The following is a 26,153-nucleotide window of genomic DNA, read 5'->3' as shown; positions in this document are numbered from 1 at the left end:
AGCTATTCACAAAATATGCACATGACAGTAACCCTTCAACTATTGTAGAACAGTTTTTCACATATTTTAAAACCTATAAACTTCAAAAACTTTAGGTCATCTTACCTTCAGTTTTCAGTACATGAAGCCTTCTTACCTTCAGTTTTCAGTACATGAGCGAAACATAAAGTTTCCAAACCAAACTTCCAAAAACTCTCACCTTTAGTGGGTGTTTTTTATGAACTAAGTACGAATAATTTGTCAAATGTTTAAAATCAAATTTAGAATAAATCATATCCGATTTAGCATATACAAGTGTTTTGGTCAGTTAGATATCGTTGTTATTTATGTTCCACGAATCAGCCCAGGTCGTCTTTGTCAGCCTGGGACAAAGGCACTTACAGGTACTTAAGACAATTATTGAACTGATATTGGTTATATAAGCTCTGGGATATTTTGTGGCTTTTTTCATTGGTTTCATTTACGGAGTCTACGTTGCCTGGATACTTCTTTGGGTTTATTTTCTATCTTGTAGGGCTTGAGGTGGGGCGTGTGCGCATGGGTGGGGATGTTGGGGGTGGCGGTGTTGTTTTGGCGGGGTTGGTTGGTGGCTTTACATAACTCATGCTAGACACATAACCCTAGAATGTTGGGTTTCGTAATGGTTTTGGTCAGATAGATATCACGTTTAGTTACGTTCTACGAATCAGTCTGGTCTACTGTCAACTGATTGCCAGAAAGGGATTAGAATTGTTTTTTAGACAATCAGATTTACCGGTATTCTCCGCTCATTTCAATCTACTGGTCCTGGATCAGTTGTTCTAAATATGAACTTTGTTAGGCAATACAATTTGTGTATCTGGTTATATAAGCGGACATTTCGGAACCGTAGTAGTTAGAACCTGAAGAGAGAAGCTAATATAGTTGTAGTTTATTTCCTTGTTTCTTTGTTATGTTATTCATTTAATTTTTTGGAGGGGGTGGTATGAAGAGTGGCGATATCACTTTTTGAGATCAAAGTAGCTTTTTCTTGTCACACTGTTTATAACTAATTTTTTTCATACTATATCATCACCATTGCCAGCAGTGTGCTATTATTTTCTGTAAAGTCTATAATAACCCTCCGCAGCTGAGATATTCTTCTAACTCGAGAAACTGCGAGATAAACTAAGTTTGACCATTTGATACGATCATCGACGATCGAAACATCAGTATGAGAGATGGTTAATCCTGGTGATGAATGAATTGTCATTGCGTATCCTAGCGTCCATGTAGTTTTGTCACTAGTTAACGCGCTCTCAGCAACACTGACAGGAACTAAACAATATCATTTAACACAAGATTTTGTTTCTCTGACGATCCTGGTCTATCAACGTCGATATTCTGTCGTCGCGTATCTACTGGTCGATAACACAATGGTACTGGTAGATTTGAAAAATTTTCTTTATGTAACATAACTAATTGTTGTTCAAGTGTATCAAGAACTATCCTTCTAATTGTAATTATCAAATCATTTGGTCTCCACAAATTCCAAACATTATTATTAGGAGTTTCTGAAATTATTTCACGCATTATTTCACATTGAATTATATTCGGTTGTAGTCTGATTAATTTCTTAAACTCTCTTAACTCTGGATCAAGTGCTCTATGATCATCAGTTATTTCTTCTTGATAATCTACAAAATTCTTTAACCATTCGTGTGGAGACAATCCAACAAATGTCGGTGGTTGACTATGGTCGCCGCACATTATTACAGCAGTATATTTTATCGATAACCAGTCAAGAAATATTTTTAATATTTCTAATGAAACAGTGAATATTTCATCCCAATCAATAATCCTTGGAATCTATTTCTCTCCCATTCGTTCAGGAGTCCATTTATCTCCCTTCCATCAAAATAATTTATGTTAAGTGCATGATTTAATATTTCGTTCTCTCTTTTCGCTTGCGTGTCTGTGTGTAGGTGTTAATACAACTATTTCTGAACAACTGTTCAAGAATAATTCGATCACACGAGTTGTTTTACCAGAACGTCCAGGCCCATTCAGATAAATTGTATTATGCCCAGCTACAGGATCAAATACCGATGGTGCAGATGATACTTTTGGTATTTAATTTTTTGGCGATAAATACCCTTAATTTCAACGTCGGCGGATTCAGTATAATTAAGTATATTTTCTTGTTTCATTCTCCATTCTCCCCATGATGCATAAGCGCCGATATGTAGCTGCTCTAGCAATCCTGTATTCCTGCTGATACAAAACGAATCCGTGGCGACAGCATACTTGGAAACCCTATTTATCATCCAAAATAGATTTATCGAAAAGTACGCGAACATTAAAGATCATAATGAGTAAACTGCGGTGACTCACCATCCATATAACTCACAATTGTACCTAATTTAGTTCTGTCTGATACATAAACATTACTTCGACTTATAAATGAGTTTCTACTCGTTGTATCAGCAATTATAAAATCGAGTTCAGCATCGTCTATAATTAATCTTATACAATGTCGTTTATGATCATACGATCCTCCTTGGGTGAATTTACCGATTATTTTTCTGCCAAGATCTTTTGTGATTTTATTCTCAAAATCATTTATATCAGGATTTTCATCATCAGAATATTTATTTTGTTGCGGTAACCAAACTTTTTTCTGCGGACGATAAGATATAATTGTTTCACTTACAATCGACGATTATAGTATTTTTTACATCGAGCATATACCGTAATAAAACTATTGGTGCCCACATTTTTTTCTGAAAAATGTTTGCCAAACCAGGCATAACAAATCGGATAAAAAATTTCATCAAATTTAAATGACTCGATACAAGCAAATCCAGTCAAATCAAAATCCGGCAATGGTCCATTTATTGATACTATGGTCATTTTGTGTGTGGGATGTCGAAATCGCTCAAAATACTTAGAACACTCTCCTATAACAAGTAAACTTCCCAGATAACATGAACCATATCAACTGAAATATCTGTGATCGTATTTAGTATTCCATAATCCACCGTGTCCGTATTCGACACAACTGCGTTGCATCTCTTCAAGAAAATCCCTTCGTGTTGGTTTCCACGAAAATTTCTCTCTAGTAAAATGAGCCGCGACTGATAGAATCGAAAAACAATTGCTCAGTAATTTCTCAGGATCGTCATGGGTATATTTCAACGCAAGATTCTTCATTTCTTCATGCAGAGATTTTGTACGACAAATATCTCCATTAGATTGTACAAACTGATCATAATTTCCAATATTGGAACTTTGAAACAGCCACACGGATACATGATCATTCTTACTTATTTCGTTAATAAAATCAAATGTATCTCCTTGGTAAAATTTAGCAGCTCGTATTCGTGGAAATATTGTTACTGCATTAGTCCACACATGCGCACTATGATCAATAATTTCAATCGAAGCTCCTTTCGATTTATACTTTGATTCGTATAAAATCTCTCCGGTTATTGTTCGTTCTGTTATTGAAAATTTTAATTTGTTTCCTAATTCAGGGACGTCTTTAACAGATGCTCCAGTATCTTTAACTATTTCTCCCCACTCGTTTATTATTTTACGTCTTTTGTCCGTTAAACCGTTTCCACGTACATCGTTTACGAAATGTTCCGTTGCTCGTTCGGCTACACAATTCATTTTTGAAAGTTTCATCAGTTTTAGATTATTAACGCTGGGTTTATCATTTATCAGATAAATTCCATAAATAACCGCGGTTGCAGGATACGCTCTTTTATAATACGTTTTGTCAATACCAGTCAACATTCCTAGTTTTGAACTTTGATTTAATAGGGCAATTTTTATAATTAAGGACAGGGTCACGTTTGTCTGATAATCCAAGTATCTTTGTTTCTGCTAATACAAGAAACCTTACTCTGAAAAAATATCTTCGATTGTCGAGATAATTAATAATCGTCGCTGCTCTGTTGTCGTTTATTGTAGCGTTGATAACATCGTGGACAACATCGGTGTTGTGTATGATTTTAAACGTCAACCACATATAAGATGCACCATCTCTACTAAATTCTTTCTTGGCGTCATGAATAGTATTAATTAAACTTTTATTCGTCGGATCAACCAGAGCTCGCATCGGTAAGTCAGGGGATATTCTCTCAATATTAAATTTATATTTAGAAGGCTTTATCTTAATCTGTATTAATTCTTCCATATTCCAATTAAGACAAGTACATATTTAAATTGAATCATTGTGTGTATATATATATATATATATATATATATATATATATATATATATATATATATATATACACACGCACACACACACACACAAACACATATATCTCTTGTGTTAATGAATTTTGTGGATATCATTTACAAAGTGTACGGAGAGTGAGTTTAAGACCAAAACTATGTTTGAAGTGTGGTGTTGGAGTTAGAAGAGAAACGCAGTTGTGTATGCAATGTGGCGGTAAAAAATACAGAGAGCTGAAAAGATATTGTATGATAAAAAAAACAACGACAATAATGACAAAGTCTTAAGAATTGTGAAAGATTATCTTGCTAGATTTTAAAAATAATAATTTAGACAAATCATTATTTAAACAAATTATATTATTATACAAATGAAGCAAAGAGATTTTGTGAGACATCATATTATCAAGGATTACGAAGCATCCCGTCATGGTATCATCCGGAACTGTCGACTAAAAAGACCAGTCGGTCATGTCATCAATTCTTGTTATCTAAGATTTACTGTTGGGAAGAAAAATTATCTTTGTTATACATTTATTTAAGAGTCTTTTCACAGGGTACTCGAAGACGGTCTTGTCATCGATCATATTCACTCAAATCCAAAATAACTCTTTAGATAATTTACGAGCCATTACTCAGAGCCAAAATTGTAGATCTGGTAAAACTGGTATACATAAAACAATTACAGAAAGGACGGTTAAATCTATAAATACAGAGGCTAGTGAATAAATAATATTTCAATTAATAAACGCAACTGGAACATGTTTTGATAGTTGCATGCCTTCGTTGCAGCGCATCGCAGAAAATATAACCAAATCGGCTTTTTCGAAGAGATATGAACAAAAGATAACTTTTCATTATTGCCTAAGAAAGGTAACTCTGTCAAGCTAAGATATATCTTGTAGTGTTGATACTAATACTATATTGCTAATTTTTTTTTGTCACTATGCTCATTGTTATAATAATTATTTTATCATTCTGAGGTAGGCGAAACCTTACAATTGCTATATAATATAGTATTTTTGCAAGTTTCACCAGTCGCAGCGTGTGTGTAGGTATTTTTGTGCTGATGAATAATCGTGATAGAACAGTTATCTGATCATTTTGAAGACTCTATCGTCGTTGTTGAAACTTTACAATTACTATATAATATAGTATTTTTAGAAGTTTCACCACTCAAAAAATATGTATGATAGAACAGTTATTTGATTAAAAAGAAGCTTTTATCGCTGGTGTGACATATATTACTATACCATTTCAGTATTAAGGGAGATAACTCTGTCTCTCAGCAGTTACCTCGCTTGTTACTGGGAATGTCCTCAACGAAGGGATATAAATATGTAACTTTCTTTCTCAATTGAGTTTAATATTTTTAGTCATCGTAATTAATTAATTAACCATCTGTGTAATAAATAACATAATTGTGTAATAGTGCAGACTAGTAGAAGGATATTTACGGTTTCTAACTTCTCGACAAAAATCAAGGTAGAAACAGTGGTTGTTGTTGTTGTTGAATTTAATTATAGTGGCGTGCGCACAATTGTGCATGTGCCACTTTTTTCTGACTGCACCGCAGCCTGCTAGTTGTTCCTAGGGAAGGGAATGGTGCCACCTCCCCCCGGCTTTTATGGGTTCAAGGAACCCTGATAGTTTGGCCTCAATCCGTGGGTCCATAAAGGTCCCTTACAGTTGAATGGTTGGCTGTCATTAGTGGGAAGGAGAGCTCGGGAACGGTCCTGGTTGCTTCACATAGCTGGTTTCTTGTTGCATTTGCCTGCTGTTACTTGCGGGGTTTTTTTGTTTGTTTGTTTTTTTTGTTTTTTTTTTTTTTTTTTTTGTCAAAATGTTCTAAAAGGGGTGTGTTCTATGCTGTTTATAGAGGTTGTTAGTAGAAATTATGTATGAAGAGAGATTTTCAAGGTTATTATGGTATTATTAGTTGAGGTGTTTAGGGTGTGCTTCCTACGTTATGCTATTTATAAGTTTTTAGATATTGCCTCTTTAAGTTATTTATTTATTAATGTTTTTAGAGATTGAATGTTATTTATACTTTATTTAGCAAGAGACCGCAGTCGTAGCCGATTACACGGTTCGTTAAGGACATCTAGGACCGGAGTCCTAGCTGATTACTCGGTTCGTTAAGGACATCTAGGACATCCGATTTTGCGCTTTCCTTAGTTTTTGATCGGTGCTTCGTAAGTGAATTATTTATTAATATTTTTATAAAATTGAATGATATGTTATGGGGTTTTATGTGGGGGCTTCTAAATTTATTTAGCTAGTTACTGGGTCTTTTGGTTTTGTTGGTATAGTAATTATATTTTGTTCCTAAGTCCTGCTGAGTCTATGAATTTATTTATATTTTTATATGCTGATTGTTTATTTTTATTAGAGTTCATAAGTAACTCTGGGTATGTGTGTGGTGATCCAATCTCTTTTTTGGTTTTTGATAAATATTTTCCTAGCGGCTTGATATTTTGGGCATATATTGAATACGTGGTGTAGATCTTCGGTGGTGTGGCAGTTAAAGCAGTTAATGGTTGCTGGTTTTGGTCCTATAAACCTTCCAAAACTGCTTGCTAGTTTAGTTTTTCCAGTTATTTATCCTGTTTATAGTTTTCTGTTCTAAACAGGTACCCTTAGGTAGCTGTATGTTCCTATCTACGGTTTTTTGGGTTTCATGGTGCTTTTTACCTTTTGTGGAGGAGTTTCAAAAATCTTGCCATATTTGGTCTATATATGTTTGTGCGAAGCTTAGTGCTTCTGTAGAGCTACAGCTAAGCTTGATAGAGTTTTGATCTCCTAGTTTGGTTTGTGGAACTTTGTCTGCTGTTTCGTTGCCAGAGATTCCAATGTGCGACGGAATCCACATCAGCTCGACTAATTGATGTGCTGTGGTGATATCGTCGATTCATTGGCATGCTCTGTCGAGGAATTGTTCCATAGAGTGTGTATTGCGATTTTGGATCGATTTGATAACGCTTAGAGAATCGCTTATAATGACTGCTTTAGGTATTTGGTTGTCTTTGATCCATTGTAGTGATTCAAGTATAGCCCAGAATTCAGTGGTGTAAATGGAGCAATAGTCAGGTAATCTGGATCCCGTCTGTATATTGAATTCAGGGATGACTATTGCTGTTGCTGTTCTTGGTGGGTTGTTTGTTTTTGATCCATCGGTATATATTTTAACATTGTCCGGGTATTTTTGGTTGATTTCGTTTACCAGTACAGGTTTTAGTAAGTTTTCTTGTCCTTCTTTATTGCCTAATTTGGTAGCTTCAGTGTTAATCCTTGGTGGTTTTTGTAACCATGGTGATTTGTTCTGGTCTGTATTGTTTGTTACTTGTTTTTTTTAGTACAGGTATCTTTTCTCTTAGTTCAAGGATTACTTTGCCACTTCGTGTGGTGGGTATGATTTTGGGTTTGAAGACAACTTTACACTTGTTTATAGCTATTTTGGTGGGATGGTTGTCTGGGTGGGTATCTAATCGAATGGAGTATCGGAGGAGCAGTTCTGCGTAATTTTAAGGGTAGTTCTTCTGTTAGTGTTTGTAGTTCTTCTAATGATGTTGAGGGGAGTGTTCCTGTTAATAATAGTAAGGCTTTTCTCTGGATAGTGTCAAGTTTTTGTAGTACAGATTGCTTAGCCGAGTTATATGCTTGGCAACCGTAAACAGTTTTGATCTAATTAGGGTCTTATATATCGTGAGGAGGGTTTCCTGGTTGAATCCCCAGTCAGTGCCTGTGATGTTCCTGAGTAAATTGAGATCTTTGTTACAATTCTGGGTGAGTTGTTCAATGTGCTGTTTCCATGTGAGGTAGTTGTCAAAGAACATTCCTAGGAATTGTACTACTGTTACGTATTTGATTAATTGATTTTGTATATAGAAGTTTGGATAGACTAAGTTGTTATTTCGTTTGGGGGTGAATATGATTGCCACAGTTTTTTCATGAGATATTTTGAAACCCCATTTGTCCGCCCATCTCCCTATGTTGTCTAGTCTCTGCTGGATTTCTTTAACTACTGTTTTACTGGCAGGATTTCCATTCCTCCATATACCACTATCATCTGCAAATTGTGACAAGTTTATTTTTGTGGAGGCTGCATTGAGGTCAAGGTCGTTTACCATTAGGTTAAATAATAAGGGACTTATTACACTGTCTTGCGGTGTTAGATTTTCAAGTGAACATTCTTCCGAATGGGTGTTGCCTATTATTGTGGTAATTTTCCGGCCTGTGAGGAAATCGCCAATCCAGTTGAACAAGCGTCCAGTTATTCCAAATTGGTTTAATTTGGCCATTAGTCCATTGGTCCATACTAGGTCGAACGCTTTTTCTAGGTCTAGAAAAACCGCTATGAGGTTGCGATCGGTTTTCCTATGTGCGTTAAAAGCGAGTTTGATGTCTGTTTCGAATATGAGAAGTTGGTCAGTGGTGGACCGTTTGTTCCGAAAGCCACATTGATTTATGGAGAGTAGGTTATTGGTTTCTAGTTGGTGTTTTAACCTATTTGCGGTTATTGTCTCCATTATTTTGCAAATATTGTTTGTAAGGGAGATGGGTCGGTACGAATTTATGTTGTTGGGATCTTTACCTCGCTTGGGAATTGGTATTAATATGGTCTGTTTCCATTTGGTGAGTAGTTGGCTTTTATCCCATATCCTATTAAAGAGTTTGATTTTGGCTATTGTTATATTGATAGGTAGTATTTTATTATAGATAATGTAACCTAACTGATCCTTACCAGGGGATGTTTCGTTTTTGGATCGTAGTGCTATCTCCCATTCATGTACTGTGATGTCGCTATTTAGATGAGATTCTTTTGTTCCTTGGTCTTGAAACATTTGAGGTTGGGTTTACTCCATTAGTTTTTTGTGTTCTTCAAAGTTTTTGGTGTGGTTATTGCTGCTACTCATGTTCGAGAAATGCTTCGCTAGGAGGTCTGTCTTGTCTTTATTTGTTATGGCATTTTTAAATTTTGGGGCTGAGGTAGTTGCTTATCCTTTTATGGCTTTTATCTTGTCCCATATTTGTTTTGAGTTTGATTTTAGACTCAGTTTAGAGCAAAAGATTTGCCATAGATTAATTTTAGCAGCTTTTATAGTTTGTTTTAGTGCTTTTTCTTTATCTTTATATTGCTAGAAGTAGATAGAATTTTTGGTGCGTTTATATTTATTTAAGGCCCTTTTTTGTCTTTATGTGCTATAGTGCACTGTTTAGTCCACCATGGTACAGGGTTTTTATTTTGGATATTATTTTGGAAACAGTGGTTACACGCGCCGTTACATGTATAATACAATTAAGCTATATTTAGCTCTCTAGTTAAATAGTTGTATTTCATCCTTGACCTTGTCAGTGCAGAAATAAATGTGTTTAGAAACAGAAAATAAATTCACGCTGTAATTTTACTCAGTACTGTGTAATAATCATCCGTAGGAATCAAACAAATTTAAAACATATATCGGTAAGATTTTTAGAACATAGCGCAGTGGTAGCGTGGCTGATTCTCATAATGGAGGGTCAGCGTTCGAGTCTTGTGACTGACATACTGTCGACGGTGGCGATAATTGCCGTTTTTCTGTATAAGATGGGGGCTCCAGCTCAAGGAAATGTCATGTACACCTCCTCACCACGTATTGCACTCTCCCCAGGCTTTGTTACTGGGGGTTTGCATGAAATTGAAATGCATAGACAACCTTCTGAATATTCTTAAAACAACTATTTTATTTCCATTCATAATGAGTTCACCTGTCATTATATCTCCGGTAGATCACTAATGATTAGCAACGCTTATCGCAATTTCATTTATATTAGTTGCGATTGATATATTTGAATCCCTGATTTTTCCGTCATTGGTAAATACTGGAATGCTATCCGTAGTAGCACCGAGAACTCTACGAACTGTGTCATTCCATTTGATATTACTCGTCTTCAAAACACCGTATTTATCCTGAAAAACAACAATTTCATCTCGGTCAACTCCAGAGAGGTTCATAATATCGGCAAGTTCGTCTTTAGTCGCGTAATTCGACAGATCGATATCATCCTTTTCTTCTTACCTTTATAGAAGATCTACCATTATACTTTAAGATCTGTTTAAAACAATTATCGGCTACTTGTACACGCATGCACGACATTATGAGGTGGTAATGTTGATTTTGATACATCGTCGAGAACAGCATTTGCCTCACAGCAGCATTCTGGCGGATCGGTTATTGTCTGTGTTGGTAATGTTGAATACCAGACTGAAGTTTTTATTGTTTTTACGTAATTTATCAGTTCCTTCCATGGAGTCAGCCCATACGAATCAAATTAAATAATGTTACGTGGATCTATTGCTTATGCCACCCAATTAGTACCAGGACCAGGACTGTTATCAAGATTAATGATACCTGTTTCAACGCTGTTTGGTCCTTCTGGTAATTGATCACGCATAAAAACACCTCTGAATGTTTTTATATTTAAGCGCTTAGCTGCGTCGAGCAAATCAAAGTTAGACGTTGCAAAGATTAATGAATAGTTCCTGGAAGTATCAGGCCGCGTTCGTATCGATAAGGAGTCTGTGGTAATTTTAAACCGCTCCCTCTTTATTATGTTCCTTTTCCTGTTACTTTTCTGCTAACCTATGACCAGCAAATCCAACAGCACCAAGTGCAGCTGCTTTTGCAACAGCTGGGGCTTCAGCGGCTATTAACGCTGTTATAGCTTCAAAAAGTGGAAATAGACCACCTGTTTTAATGAAGTCTTTAATCACACCAGCAGAAATATTATGTTTAACGCCGGTTTTTGATTGTTTGGCCCTATTGAAATGTTTAAGTTGACGTTCGGTTAGTTATAATTTATTTTTACCACCTGGGACATGATCTCGCTTTAGTGATATTTTTATCCCGTAGTTTTTCGGTGAACCTAATTGAATATTTTTAATCTGACCGGGAGTCAGACTGACACAAACGTGATGATAGTACATTATACATATCGTGAGTGATTTAATTACATGTTTTCTACGGGGGCATCAACGACTCTCATTTGTCCACCAACACCTTCAAGTAACATTTCTTTATCGTTGAGTATAACAGCGATTGCTCTGTAAGCACCATGAATAATTGCTGGACCAGCTACGGCAACAGGAGGTTGTGTTACTTGAGCTCGAAAGTGAATATCAACCACAGATTGTCTAGATAAATCAAGATGCTCCAGCGAAAATTAATAAATCGGATACAGCGTCGTAAAATTTAGCTGTGATATTTGCAAACCAGTCTCTACATTTTAATCACGTCCCATAAATGCCATTAACCAATGATATGCACGTGTTACATGATTTTGGATCCAAATTTAATAATATATCCTCAGCTGGTGCTTGATGTCCGTTTATCCATAAAGAAACTTTATTAACTCCAGTTTGTCAAATATCACATGACTACGTGTTTGTGAATTTACTCCCGCAAAATCTTGAAAAGCAACAAATATATTCGTGGTGCGGACACACCTTGCTGTGATGCTATATGACATGTAAATAAACCATTAACACTAGTTTGAACACTGCCTGTGGTTACTGTTAACCATGATAACAATGATTTACCACCCTGATCCATAAAAGAAAGTAGTTTTCGTTATTCGGCAATCGTTTGAGTCATTACCGGCATCCATACGAATGTTTTGTTAGTATTACTTCACCAGCATCACCAGCAGGTCGCCAAATTGCATCATCGTCGGTAGCCTTTCGTGCAAGTGCAACTATATGTCTAGCCCCAAAGATTACCTTTCTAACGTTTATACAAAATCCAAAGATGTGGGAGAGTGGAATTGCGCATGAAAATCTTCTTCGATCACCTTTCATTATAAATCGTCGTGATGCAAATCCTATGTTGTTATCTGAATTAGAACCACGAACCACCGGCCACGCATCAGCGTCAGCATTGTAGTCAAAGTTTCTTGGTCGTCTTATATTATACTGTCTGCTATCAGGCTGGTCAAAATCGTCTTTGAAGAACATCATTGTCGGGCTGGCTAATCTTGTATAATCATCTGAATATTTTGCTGGACCTACTATCATCGTGGCACATCGACGTCCTTCTTAATTGATTCAAAATTTATCCCGTCGATGATATGCGTAGCACTGTCAAACAACACCATGATGCCTTTATTGACAAAACCATCTCTAACATCAGCTGCGCATTCAGTATCATCTGTTTGTATAATTTCATTTTCTCCTTCAATAAATGCTTCAGCAGGTAAGAAATATCTGTTTTTATCTTGAACATGTAATTCAATTCGTCCACGCTGATTTGGTTCCTATGCTTTCATAAGAATAATACTGATAATCACGTATTGATTCATCGTTAGGACTTTACGCATCCATGTCAAACGTGGGATCGGATATACGCTTGAACATATTATAATTAGCTTCGTCTAACACGAAGACCACTTGCTGAAATAGAATTTGTATTTGTCGGCATAATTTCATTAGTTAACTTTGCAGGGACAACTTCTTCATTAACAACTGTGCTATTTTTTTCTGCTATTTTTTCACCTGCAGCTTGATTAAATATTTTACTGACATTTGCAGGCATACTTTCAGTGCTATGTAATTTTACTGCTGGTTGTTGTTTTCTTCGTACTAATCGAGCTAATCTGTCTTTGGTCGACGAAAATACTTTACCGGCAACATTACCAGCAGCACCAATACCTATATCTCGAATAGGTTCAATAGCTTTCATACCTAATTGTTTTGCAATCGGCATTGGTTTTGGGGCTATCCTCGCAAATAAACCCTTAACAACATCACCAAGTCCATCACCGTAAATCGCTTCGTATGTTGGTAATTGTGAGTTTATAACTCTGACCATGATTTGTCCACGTTGAGCATTATGTATAATCATCTTACTTGTTATTCATTTATCTAATCACTGTAATAATCATCAGCAATTTCATTGATGAGAGTTCGATAAACATTTATGTCCATTATACCGCTTGTAAATAATCGTCGACAAATATCAGATATTTCATTAATGATTTCTGGAGAATTATTTCCAGCACGTTTTCCTCCAATCCGAATTTCTAATCTATCTACGTCAGAAAGAATATTATTGGGGCAGGTCACAAAACCACTTCCTTGAGTAGTGAGTGAGGGAAATCCACTTACAGTCCCTCCTTCTTCCTCATCTATTGTTTCTTCTGCTTTTTATTTACTTAGTAAAGAACTCAATTTCTCCCGTCGTCTAGTTTCTTTAAATCTCAGTTCTTCTTCTCTTTGTTTCTTTTTGTATTCTCTTTGCTTCATTTATTATTTTTTATATGCTCCTTTCTTCTATAGACTTTTCAAGTTCCAACATCTTCTCTTGCTGTGGTGAAAAAGATTGTTGTCATTCTATTTGTTGCTGCAGTGGAGGAAGTTGATATGAAAGCTCTTGCTGGGGAGGTTGCAGTTTTTGTTGTTGTGTATCCTCTGAATAAAATATATGTATGTCGTTAATATATTTATTATATACTTCATCATTATTTCTAGCCTACGTTTTGTTATAATACACACGGGAGCCCCGAGTGGCCGAGTGGTCGAGTGGTCTAAAGCGCTCTCCGTTACGGATCACTGTTTTCTCACCTCTGCCTGCGTGGATTCAAGTCTGATATTCGGCTAATGTGGGTATGTGAGAAAGCTTGCCAGTAGTTTCTCGTGGGTCAGTGGTTCTTCCCGGGGTTTTCCCGGGTTCTTCCTCCACCATTAATAATGGCTGCCATGCATAGCCTATCGTGTGCTGAAAAATGGCGTTAAACTCCACAACAACAACAACAACAACAATACACACGATATAGCCATTTAAAATAACTATCAGCTTTTATGTTAACATACTCAGGTTTTAAAACTTCAGACTTTCGAAAATAACTATCAAATTTAGCACGAGAAAAATCCATTTCTTTAACTTCTTTAAGTTCTTCAATAACCCATTTTGTAAATCTTTTAGTCAATTCAACATTTTCTTTTCTTATTTTAGGTTTAGGTACAAGATCTTTCTTTTACATCAGCTATTTCAGCACTAACTTTGCAAATACCTTCAGGTATTTCTTCATTTACAAGGAGAGGTCATGTGGCAGCTATCTCAGTTGGAAGATCTCGTAAAATCGGTTTTGTTTGTTTAGTTTTTCTCGCTATTTTTTCAGTTTGCTCAGCAGTTTGTCTTACTGATGGAAGAAGGCCTTCAGTATCTTCTGCAACTCTTTCAGTTAATTTTGTAACAGATTTAAATAACCGCTCTTTAACTTCTACGAATTCAACTTGAGATTCTTGTCGTTCTTGTAGTTTTTGTTTAAGAGAATCACGAACAGAAAAAAATTCTTTATTGCTTCTAGTCGTTCTCGAGCTAATCAAACTGTATAAGGTTCCGTAGCTGGTGTCATTATTTTATCAGTGTGGATTTAATTACCCGCATAGATTTATAACAATAAATTTACATGTTTCCCGATCACGATATCGTATAGGTCTTGATAAAATATTTGGTTGAGAGATTGATATAATAATGATTTCATTACTCATACATTTATAGCAGCAGAGAGGGTGCTACCTCAGTAAAACGTCCAGCGGGTAAATAAAACGCACATACATATTTAGAAAAACACGAACGACAAAGATAAAGTAACACAAAAAAACCTAACCCAATTAGAGAAACTCTGGGTACGTTAGAGGATTCGGTTTGGCGTTATTGACTTTTTATTTTCAAAAATGACGTTCCAGCAAAAGGTATGTTCGTCCTCTCTGCTGCTAACGTTTATATAATACCTCAAAATGTATTATTCACACACCAATAAAATTGAAAAACCAGCATTCATCGGACGTTTCTCTCTTCGATGTATGTTTTCTGGTTACTTTTAACTTTTCATTCCGGTCAGATATAACGATAAGTGTATGAATTATAAATGTCCCTATTTCATAACACGTGTAGACAAGATGATGTCTGTAAATTAAAAAGTCGATTTGATGTAATCTACAAACTAATAATTTAGTTGATATCATGAAGTTAGATTCTTGGAAATCATTTGCGTACATTTATTAATTTTCTGTGTCATACAATTTTCGGCAAATATTATGACACATTTGTATTTATTTAAAGTATTCTCATGGGATATAATAAGTGCTTTTCATGTGGGAAACAGTTGTATAGTTCACTGATTTTCAAATTTATCGTGTTCCGCCGGAGGTTAAATGTGAAGCACATTTATATGGATTCATTTCAGTTCCACAATGCACTATAACTAAAAATGGAACATATGCGAGGCTGAACTTGAATCTTTGCTGTGAAAGACATTCGTACGAACATCCCTAAATATTTCACATTAATTTTATCTTATATATACACTTTTAATCTCTTGCACCTTCATCACATGTCGCCATAGTTTAGGTTGACACTGACTGGTGTAAATATTGACACACTAAACAGTCTGAGCCGCGAAACAGATTCTTGAAAAGCTTCTCGTGTGCGTTAAATGGTCTACCATTCACTTTCCATTGCTTTGACAGGTTCAACAGTAGCATTTGGTGCTTCTCCATTTGCTATAGATGGATACAACTCGAACTGGGATGGTTCTGATGGCAAGGTTTCGTTGCTAGGTTGTTCCATCAAACAACCTACCACAGGAACATTTGCTGACATTTCATGCTGTTCCTCTTGCAGCAAGTCCTGTCGGCTTGACCCTATTGGCTGATTTCGGTCAGGTGACTGGTACGCATTAGACTGGCGGGAATGACTCAAATTGGCCTCGTCAATCAAATCTTTTGAGGAATCGTGCTCGACAGAAAAGTAACCCTGACCGCTGCCGCTGAAATTAAAAATCATTTTCAGGATCTAATGGTACCAAAAGCTTGTTCTCTGAGTTAGAAGATCCCCGATTGTAACTATATTTATACTCCTCTGATTATCTAGCAAACATAGTTCTATAAAATCTAGAGGTCAGCATGTAATGGGTCGGTACATTGCATTAACTAACTTCACAGCATTTGTCAAATATAAGTTCTTACAGTCTAAAATCCCAAGCGTGACTCGTTCTATAATTGGTAAATCGCTTGCTTGCCAAAACGATACGGTCGCCTTACGTCGCGGATCGATACTTTTCGAAAAATTACCCATTTCCACTTTAATACAATAATAGAACGAGATCTGCAACAAGAATATGACAAATTTCAGATTAAACGTAAAGGTCACTTGCCACCTATATTGTACAAAAGTGTGATACTATTATAGGCATAAATAACGCATTTGTTAGGTATGCACAGTATAAAATGTTTAACTAGACTTAACAATCCGCATTTTTTAAATTAAAAGAAAATGTTCGGCAATCTCCGTAAATAATCGGTAGTTTTGCTTGTCAAAACGGATATGACTTAAATGTATCCCTTCTCTTTAACATAGCCATTCAAGTGTTTAATTTCCCGACGTAAATGTTTGTGATATATCTTACGATCGTGATTTTGTATAGCAAATATGGTGCACTGTGTTGCATATGGATGTAACCTGAAGAATGATGATGGAACAAAAGGGTCCTTTCTTTTTCCGATAGACTCTGTTTACCAGAAAAAAGTGGATTTAATCTGTGGGATCGAAGATAGTGAGGGATGGGAAAGATGTTCCATTTATGCCGGATTATACTAGTAGTCAATTTGGCCGAAAGACAATTCGGCCCAAGCTGGGCCGAAATGAAGACAATTCGTCCAAACTTGAAAGACAATTCAGGCCAACTTAACAATAGTTTGAACAGGTTCTTTTTCTTTAAACAACAGATAGATACTATGTAATATATATATACACGAATACATGTATATGTGCCAATCAGTTTAAGTCTTCCGGTCAAATTATCAATATCAATTTATAAAAGAATAATACTTAACAGATAATATTCTATTCTCATTTTTGAAGGAGTAGCATACATAAGTTATTATAACATATATTTCATTTTTATCATTTTGTTATAGTGTTGCATATAATACAAGCTTGATTACATATGAGAGAGTGAGAGAGAGACAGAGAGATGAAATAATGCTGAGCATTTTGTGCTGCAATATGAAGCTCTTACTCGTTAATTTTATTGTTTGTTTTATATTTTAAGTTGCTTAAACTAAAAGTTTGTCATTACTAGACAACATCGTGAATCATATTTTCTCCATTATTCCATACAAATAAGAAAGGAAATAATTTTGTGTTGAATTTGAAAGAAAAAAACATCTATTGCACAGTACAATAAAAAAGATAAACACTAATTTGAAAATAAAATGAAGAAAAAAATTTGCATTGTTATCATTTATGCCTTCCTTTTTCATCATGCGAAATTTATGAAATAGATAACTATATCCACGAACTCCGTGTATGTTGCAGATGCCGGCTGGTGTATGTATCCTTACTGTAGAGTGTATCGCTTATGTCAGATAACAAAATCGCAAAAGAGACGAGAATATCATCCGATTGCTTGAAGGTACCTGCCATTCACGCAGGATAAGTTATAGGGTGCAAAATAACCAAGATTGTATTTTGTCCAGGTTAACTATACGACCGTATCTTGCAAATAAAAATCATTATTTTAAATTACATTCATTGTGAGTGTAAACGATAATCTTTTCGCTAACATGGGTCACAAAAAGTTTTATTAAAGCAATTTAGTGCTGTTTATACTATTTACCAATTAGTCATCGAATTATGATTACATATGGCAAACAAATAGAAGCCCGGATGATGAATAAACACAACTGGCAGCGAGCAAGAAACTCCATGCTTAAACTTTCCAACAAGATATCAAATAAAACGGTTACTTTATTACAAAGCAAGGCAACCCCAGAAACTGACATTGGATTCTTTTAAGTGAGCCGATATTTTAAAAAAGTTGGCTGACAAGGAAGCCAACTTTGGTTCCTTTTGGATTCTTTTAAGTGTGCTGATTTCTTTCGTTCTTTTACAAAGTTGGCCGACATAGGGAAGCCATCATTGATTCCTTATTACCTGTATTAACGGGAATTTTGAAAATAAATGATGTGCACGCACATCCATATAAGGCGGAACAGTAAATTAGTTTTCAATAGGTTCATCTAAATATTCCCTATCCATAGTTTATAGTGTTTTATTTATTGACAACAATAAGCATGTACTTCACCTTGTGGGGATAAATGCACATCATTTCCAGTTGGTGTCCTCTATAGGTGGGAAATCGTAGCTGAGGGGAAGTAATAGGATTTTATACTTCTATTTTGAGTAACTAAATTACTATTTCTTCTTTACACTTGATAATTTTTTATTCTTTTTGTGCAAGTATAACTACTTTTAATCATGTAATGCAAATCTGATGTAAAAAGAAAAAATGTTGGAGTATGGCCGGTGATCTTTAACGCTTAAGACACTTTACTGGTAAGGTCAGCATGGACGCAAAAATGGGTTTCTCTATCGCTCCTTACATTCTAGCTATTTTTATCACTCATTTCATAAGGGGTGTTATTTACTGTAGTGACAAATGTACAAAATTACTGGACAATAGATTCCCCCATTATGGAAAGTGTATTCCACCACTTTCTTGATTCTGGAAGTGAAATCGTGCATAGGTCGTTCATTGGAGCTTCATGTACTTAAGGCTCAATTGAAACAAATAATCACTTTGTTCACTTGCTTATCCCCAAATATCACAAGCCTATATCTTACAATAGACACTACGATTGCATTAGACAACATCTATACCTAATTTTATCTTGCTGGGTTAGAAGACCTCAATTTCGATACGCTTAACGGCTAACAAGGCAACCCCTTGATACAATTTTGATACGCTTAACGGCCAACAAGGCAACCCCTTGATACAATTTTGACACGCTAAACGGCCAACAAGGCAACCCCTTGATACAATTTTGATACACTTAACGACGAACAAGGCAACCCCTTGATACAATTTGTAATCTACTAGATCTTCATACCTTGGAAAAAGCTCCAAGTTGTTTGTGAAAAAATGCAGTCCATCAATTTTTGTAGGTATATATAGTAGTAATAAACCAAGAAAGGTATGTACCTGTAATAACTTGTGCTATTACACTGGTGTAAGCTATTGGCATCAGGTAATTATCATAGTGTAAAGGACATACAATATAGCATAAGGAATAAAAACAAATATCACAGTTTTAAAGATCTGGATAATGAGCTGTCGAAGAAAACCTCAGTAGAATAATCTTTCATATCTGGCATACACGTGATGACGATGTTTCTTAACCGCACGGCAGGTAACTGGAGGTACTCTGTGAGCACCTTCCCCTGAAGAATAAAAACAAGCGGAAACAACGCGCCCATTCATGCATTGGAACTTAAGAAATGCAATATATATTAGAAGCACTTTATTCAGATGCAAAATAAATAAAATTAGAACAAATGATGAATTCATTACATCTACATCTATGTCACAACACTGAAAAGACAACGCAATAGAGCTTTGTGTTTTTGAAGATGTGCAGGTGGAACAAAATCAACTTATTTATGACCAGCGATTTGTCTAACGTTTGACAAATAAAGGTGCAAATATTGATGATGTTATCACACTAATTTATAAAGGTACAATTAAATTAAAGTAGGAAAAGTATGCACTGTTTTAATAAAAGAAAATTGTGTCAATCTTGATGAAGACATCAAAAATAAGATAAGTGGCCTTAACCTATAAATGCACAGCAATATCCAGGAACATGAAATATCCCGGCACAAGTATTTAGCTTCAAGAAAGTTTCAGCATTAAAGACTGAATTATACCTGTAATGCATTGATTTGAGGAATGTAATTTGTGTTAATAATATACCACACATAATGTTGCATTTGTGTAAACCGGTATTTTATATCCAATTACAAAAATATTGTAAATAGAAACGTCGTTTCATACTCATTCCCAGTACATCTGACATTTGCAAAGTAACCTCAGGTTATACTATAAATAATCCATTAGAACTTTAGAGAAAATAAACAGAATTGTAAACTAATAAACATTTATCCAACTATGTCAAAAGTCTTTCATAGAGCAATGTGTAAATAGTTGAATGTGTATTTAAACTACATTTTTCTCTCATTATCGTTGGTTTTCAGGAGTGGATAAAACTGCCAATCTAGTTTGATTTAGCAGAACTTTAAAATGGTGTGGGCCATTGGACAAGAGTCGTATATATATATATGGTATTAATTGGCCTGTCCAATACTTTTTGACTGCTTCTTACCATCTTATTGGATGATTGGGATTTTGTTTTACTTACTATTTATGTTTTTATAATAGTGTGTTTACTGATGTATTTACAGACGTGACTATTTAAATATCACATTGGGTGTATGTGTGTGTGTAATTTGGATTTTTAACGTAGCTTTAACAATTTTTCAGTCATATCGCTACGATGTCACAGCTCCGGTGACCTAGTGGTTACAGTGCCCGCCTCAGATGCGGGAGGTCACGAGTTCGAACCTCGGCCGAGTCATACCAAATACTTACAAAAATTGGTATTAACAGCTGCCTCGCTTGGCGCTCAGCATTAAGAGTTTAGTGTTAGGACTGGTCGGCCTGGTGTCAGGATAATATGACTGGGTGGGACATCATGCTACATATCTGCGACATTATGCCCCAGTGCTAGACATCACTATAAACTGTCACACTGCAACCATCGTAGCGATATGACTGAACATTTATTAAAGGTACGTTACAAAATCTAAATCACACACACACACACACACATACACACACGCTACGATGTCTGCATCCTAGGCGGATGCTCTAATCACTAGGCCACCTCAGCGGTTCACGTTGGGTATACCACAGGGTTCTATACTAGCCCAAAAACTGTTTACTCACTTGGCATCTGAAGATCAGTCCTCGAAAGTGAAAGCTGTTGATCAAATGGTTTTCAGTAACTAGAAGCAGATTCCAAGATTTAGCAATGGGACAGAAACAATTTGATTAGAAATCAACTTTTGCTTTTGGGTATAGTTATTACATGTGAAGTATATGCACAACTCAGGGTGGTCAATATTAACTACCTATTCAGTTTTTGCAAATATTTATAATAATCTGTGAAAAGCCTTAAAACGAGTACTTGTTATGAAATGTATTGGCATTATCAAATACTAAAGGGTAGAAATGTCATACAAAATGCAGTTATCATGTGAAATTTTTATTATTTTCCCCATGTTATAGCATTTCTGTGGCTCAACTAACATTAACAAAATAACAAAAAATTAATTTTAGATCATTCAGATTTGTATATCATGATAGCAATAATACATACAAGGAATTGTTTGTGAAAGGCTCCACTGGCATTAGATGCAAATGTACAAATAGCTTTGACTCTGGTTCTAACTCAAGCATGGCAAGCAACTGGCTTGTAGCTTTTCTGCATGTGTTGTTTATTTGCTTCTATTTTAATTTGTTCTATATTCAGAGCATTTACTTCTCTACAGCTACATATCATGTTTTATCCCTAATGCATGTCTTTGTATATACACATGGAAGTGTGTTTGTGTCATGTAAATACATGTAACTGAATATAATGCTGGGTTATAATAGCATATGTCTCATACGCTCATGGGGACCGTAGTAGTCAAGTAGTCTAAAGCGCTCACTGTTATGGATCACTGCCATCTCACCTCTGTCTGTGTGGGTTCGAGTCTCCAGCACACCCAATGTGGGTATGTGAGAAAGTTTGCCAGTAGCTTCTCGTGGGTCAGTGGTTCTTTCCAGGGTTTTCCAGGGTTCTTCCTCCACATTTATACTGGCCACCATGTATAGCCTATCTTGTGCTGAAAAATGGCGTTAAACCCTACAACGACAACAACAACTCAAATGCTCATTGTGCAATATGTATTGCACAACACATAATTATAACTGTCAAATGTTTTTTTAGTTGTAAGAGCAGCAGATATAGCTGGATTATACAGAGTTATTTAAATTTTCATAAAAACAGTACAAGAACAACGATCTATATAAAAGCGCAAGGAAATACTGGTAATAATACCCAATGAATACTTTACATCTTGAATGTGCTATCTACATTGCAAAAGAGAGGGGCTAGAAGGTTTCTTTTAATTTGAATGGAAACAATTGGGTGTGAAAACAAATCAATGTTAGGATTTGCACTGAGACACAGAAATCCCAGTCATAGAGTCACAGAGTCTCATGGAGAGACAAATAATGTGACTAATATTTCCTTGTCTCAGTGCAAACCCCAACACAGATTCTATTAGTCTTTGTCTTATAGACAAAATTCATGGTCAAAAGTAACTGAAACAAAATACCGGGTTCAGTAGATAAATGTAGTCCCTGGAAGTGAACCACAGACATATGTCTGGAGAAACCAATAATGCAAGGCACATTGATTACCTGCTGTCACAGTCTCAGTTATGTTTAAAATCATTCACACTACAGCCTGTTGTAATTTGATGCTAGCAACAATGATCACATGAGGGCAATTATCACAGAGCATTTACAAGAAAGCCAATGTAAGCTTCAATAACATATTTGTTTTATAATATTTCTCTCTCTCTCTCTCTTTATATATATATATATATATATATATATATATATATATATATAGGACAAGCTTGATTTAATTAAGAGTCATCTATGTTCGATGATGCTTGATCATTCACCAACCTCACTCACCTTCAAATTTCTTAACTGTAAGAAAGGTGGGGGAAGGAGGCAGAGTGGGGTAATTGAGGGAGCACTGCATTTGCAGCTTTTGTTATTAATAGATATGCACCCTAGAATGAAACACTTCAATAATAAATGGTATGTGTAAATTTGTAATTTTTGCATTTTACCGAGTAAGGGGCCAACCATTTAATATGTATGCATGGAGAGGGGAAGGGGTTTAACCCAAATGCATACACTTGCGTTGGGGGGTCTAATGTGCGTACGCATAGGAAATGGGGGTGGGTGAAACCTTAATAATTTGTCTAATTTGTAACCTGTTTGACTGGATTCAGTCGGCATTTGACTTTTAGCGGACACTACACAAAACTTTTCAAAAATATGCAGCTTCTTTCTTTGATGCAGCCAGACATTCAATGTCAGTGGACCAACTGCTTTATTAAACACATTAATATTATTAATATTTGCTCATTTCTGCATGGATTAAATATAGGCCATTCTATAGAATTGGGGGGCATCAAGCATACTTATGCATGTGGGGGGTGGGGTGTAAAAAAGTATGCATGAGTACAGGGAGGGGTCAAGCTTTGCCAGGCTTTTGTGTATGTACTAAATAGATGGCCCCTAACAGAAAAACTGTGTTTGACAGGAATGTGCATGCACTTGACTAATGCTGGTGCATGCTATTCCAAAGTCTACCAATGACTCGACTGAATGCAGCATAATCTTTATGAATATCATCTGAATTTGACATAGGAATTTTTGTTAATTTTCTTTTGTAAACTGTCAAATAGATAAATGACACAAACATGTAATTATATTGTATGTACATAATAGACAAAATAAGGCCACAATATTAAAACCACTTTTCAGTAAGACAAAAAATTTAAGCAGTCACCATAAGAGGGAAAAAAATGAAACAAAGAAAAGATAAAAGAATGGAAAACAAGATTTAATACCATGACTGTTTCTAATTCTCTGATATTGTCTATTTTGTAAATGATAATTAAGCAAGAAACTCAAAACAAGATTCATAAAAAAGAACAAGAGACATGACAGAGTCAGGTATCAAATGTATGGGGAAACATGAAAAGATGTGAAAACAGCTGCCTCAATGCATCTTTTTTGGAAAGGCACTGAGCTCCCATTTTTTATCATGATACAATCAATAATGTTAAACGCGCCATTAAGACTGACCAAAAACAAAAAAAAAAATAACAAATTCCCGGTGTCATATTTTTACAAAAGTCTTAACAATAGGAGATAACTTTGACAGTCATTTTGCATACTTTGTAGCGACATGCTCCCCTGTATATAACACCTGTATATAACACCTGTATGTAACACCTGGGATGCTCTTGCCCATGGCTTTGTCTTTGTTACTGTTGACAACAGCATGTGTATGCAGCTCTAGTGAGCTCATTCACATAAACAACATTGAATTATGTCCTTATATGACCAAAATTATTGAATTGGTCTGATTTTCTCAATTCGGATATAAAAAAAGTCTCACTACTGAATGATGTATAGTCATGAAAAGCAATATCTCAAGAATTTTTTAAGAGAGATCATCATGGACACACCTATCTGCCTCTCATGGCTAACTCGAATTCATAAACTGTTATTTACCCCCATCACCCCACCTAGGGATGCCATTTCGGGGGACAGGGGGTAAATAACAGTTTATGAATTCGAGTCCATGACGATCTCTCTTAAAAAATGTAAAATGTAAAACTGCTGTTGCCTCTATATGAAAATTAACAAGCCCATCAAGTTTTGCCCCCCTCCCCTCGAATCAAGTTTTGCCCCCCCCCCCATGACGTCCCTGCCCCACCCCCAATTTTAAAGCTCTGACTCCAAAACATGATATATCCTCGATGGTATTGCTTATAGTACTATTGGCTGGTATGTATTGCTACTCATGTCTTGTCAAAGAAAGTATTGCAAATTAATACATTTCTAAGAAATATTCTAATAACACCATGAGTAATAATATCACACAACATTTTTTAATATACTATGATTGATACATATGACAATGCGTATAATACTCAATACTGCAATGTCATTTAGAAACATATTCACAGTCCATGTAAGAACTTTTTACAATGAACAACTGAAGAAACATACACAAAATTGTTTTTATAACATTACTAAACTGATTTAAAATGTGAAATGTGGATAACATTTGCATAAAATATATAGATAAAATAAAAACTATTCTACCATCTTCTTGCACAATAGATGATGAATTTCCGGAATAGTGATGCAGATTTTAAATTTAGCTGGTTTATTTTTAATTGTAGATGTCACATGCATGAAGTGAAAAAGTAAACAAGTACTTGCTGAGTAAACTTGACAATAAATTCCATGCTATGTAGTCATTATCTTCCTATCATGAAAATCCATTAAACACTAAAACTTCTTTTTAAAATGCTAAAATTATTTTAAAAACTTGAAAATTACCTATTTTTTATATTATTCCTTAATAACTTCTTTTTTCAAAAAAAACTTACTTTGTGGTTGGTGTATTTTATGCAAAAAAAATCAGTGTACAAATCAGACAAATGGTTTTTGTGTATCTATAGCAAGTAATACAAGAATGTACATGAAGTTTTAAATCCACACTTCTTTTCCATAATTTTTCATTTTTAGACTCTGTCAGGTATGTTGTAAACATTTGTGAAAGAAAAAACATGTATGTAGGTTAAAGTAAAAATGTACTGTCTGACTTGACATATGGAATACTATTGTTGTTACTGTAATACTAATTTTGGATAGAAGTATGCATAATGTTTCCAAAATCTCCTAAACCAGCTACTGGTAAATTAGAAAATAAAAACCAGGGCAAAAATTTTGAGAACTGGATTTTACATTTGAAACTTTCATGAAAATCATACAAGAAATAAAAAAGAGTAACAGAAAATTAATTAACAATAGAAGTGGATTATTGCCACACAAAACAACTAAACAGAATGACATGGTGGTGCAGAGATCTAGTGTACACATGTGCTGGTGATTTGGACTGTACAGTGTTACCAATCGTCCTTATGGCCGACTTTGTTCGGTTTAGCGCTGAAACAAAATAAAATAATTCTTATTGGAAATAAACATTATTGTCAACTTACATTTTATACATTTTCACAAGAACCATGAAAGTCTCCAGTTTAAAAGTTTAATCTTATTCAAGGACCTGAATTAAGCATGCTGTCTAATCAAGGGATGTGCTAATCTGAAACAAGACCTGAATTAAACACATTGTTGAATCAAGGAAGGAGCTACTCTGAAATAAGACCTGAAATGAACACATTGTCTAATCAAGG

The 26,153-nt window shown here is 35.3% G+C and overlaps 1 protein-coding gene across 4 annotated transcripts in view; it reads right to left on the bottom strand.

Annotated features, from left to right (window-relative positions):
* Positions 1–15,228: 15,228 nt before the first annotated feature.
* The window catches only part of LOC149795541 (prominin-1-A-like), a 133,773-nt gene continuing 122,848 nt past the window's right edge, over positions 15,229–26,153 (bottom strand). For all 4 annotated transcript variants that reach the window (XM_089965345.1, XM_089965347.1, XM_089965348.1 and 1 more), the window contains exons 27-28: positions 25,870–25,905; positions 15,229–16,014 (exon numbers count right to left, since the gene is read on the bottom strand). In XM_089965345.1, coding sequence (XP_089821471.1) covers positions 15,687–16,014; positions 25,870–25,905 — 364 coding nt within the window. In that variant the 3' untranslated portion in view covers positions 15,229–15,686. The remainder of the gene's footprint in view (positions 16,015–25,869; positions 25,906–26,153) is intronic.

This window comes from Sinohyriopsis cumingii, chromosome 7 (assembly GCF_028554795.1).
Source record: "Sinohyriopsis cumingii isolate HCF-2022 chromosome 7, ASM2855479v2, whole genome shotgun sequence".
Taxonomy (NCBI): Eukaryota; Metazoa; Mollusca; class Bivalvia; order Unionida; family Unionidae; genus Sinohyriopsis; species Sinohyriopsis cumingii.
Note: the sequence above shows the minus strand (reverse complement) of the source record. Positions and strands in the feature narration are given on the sequence as shown.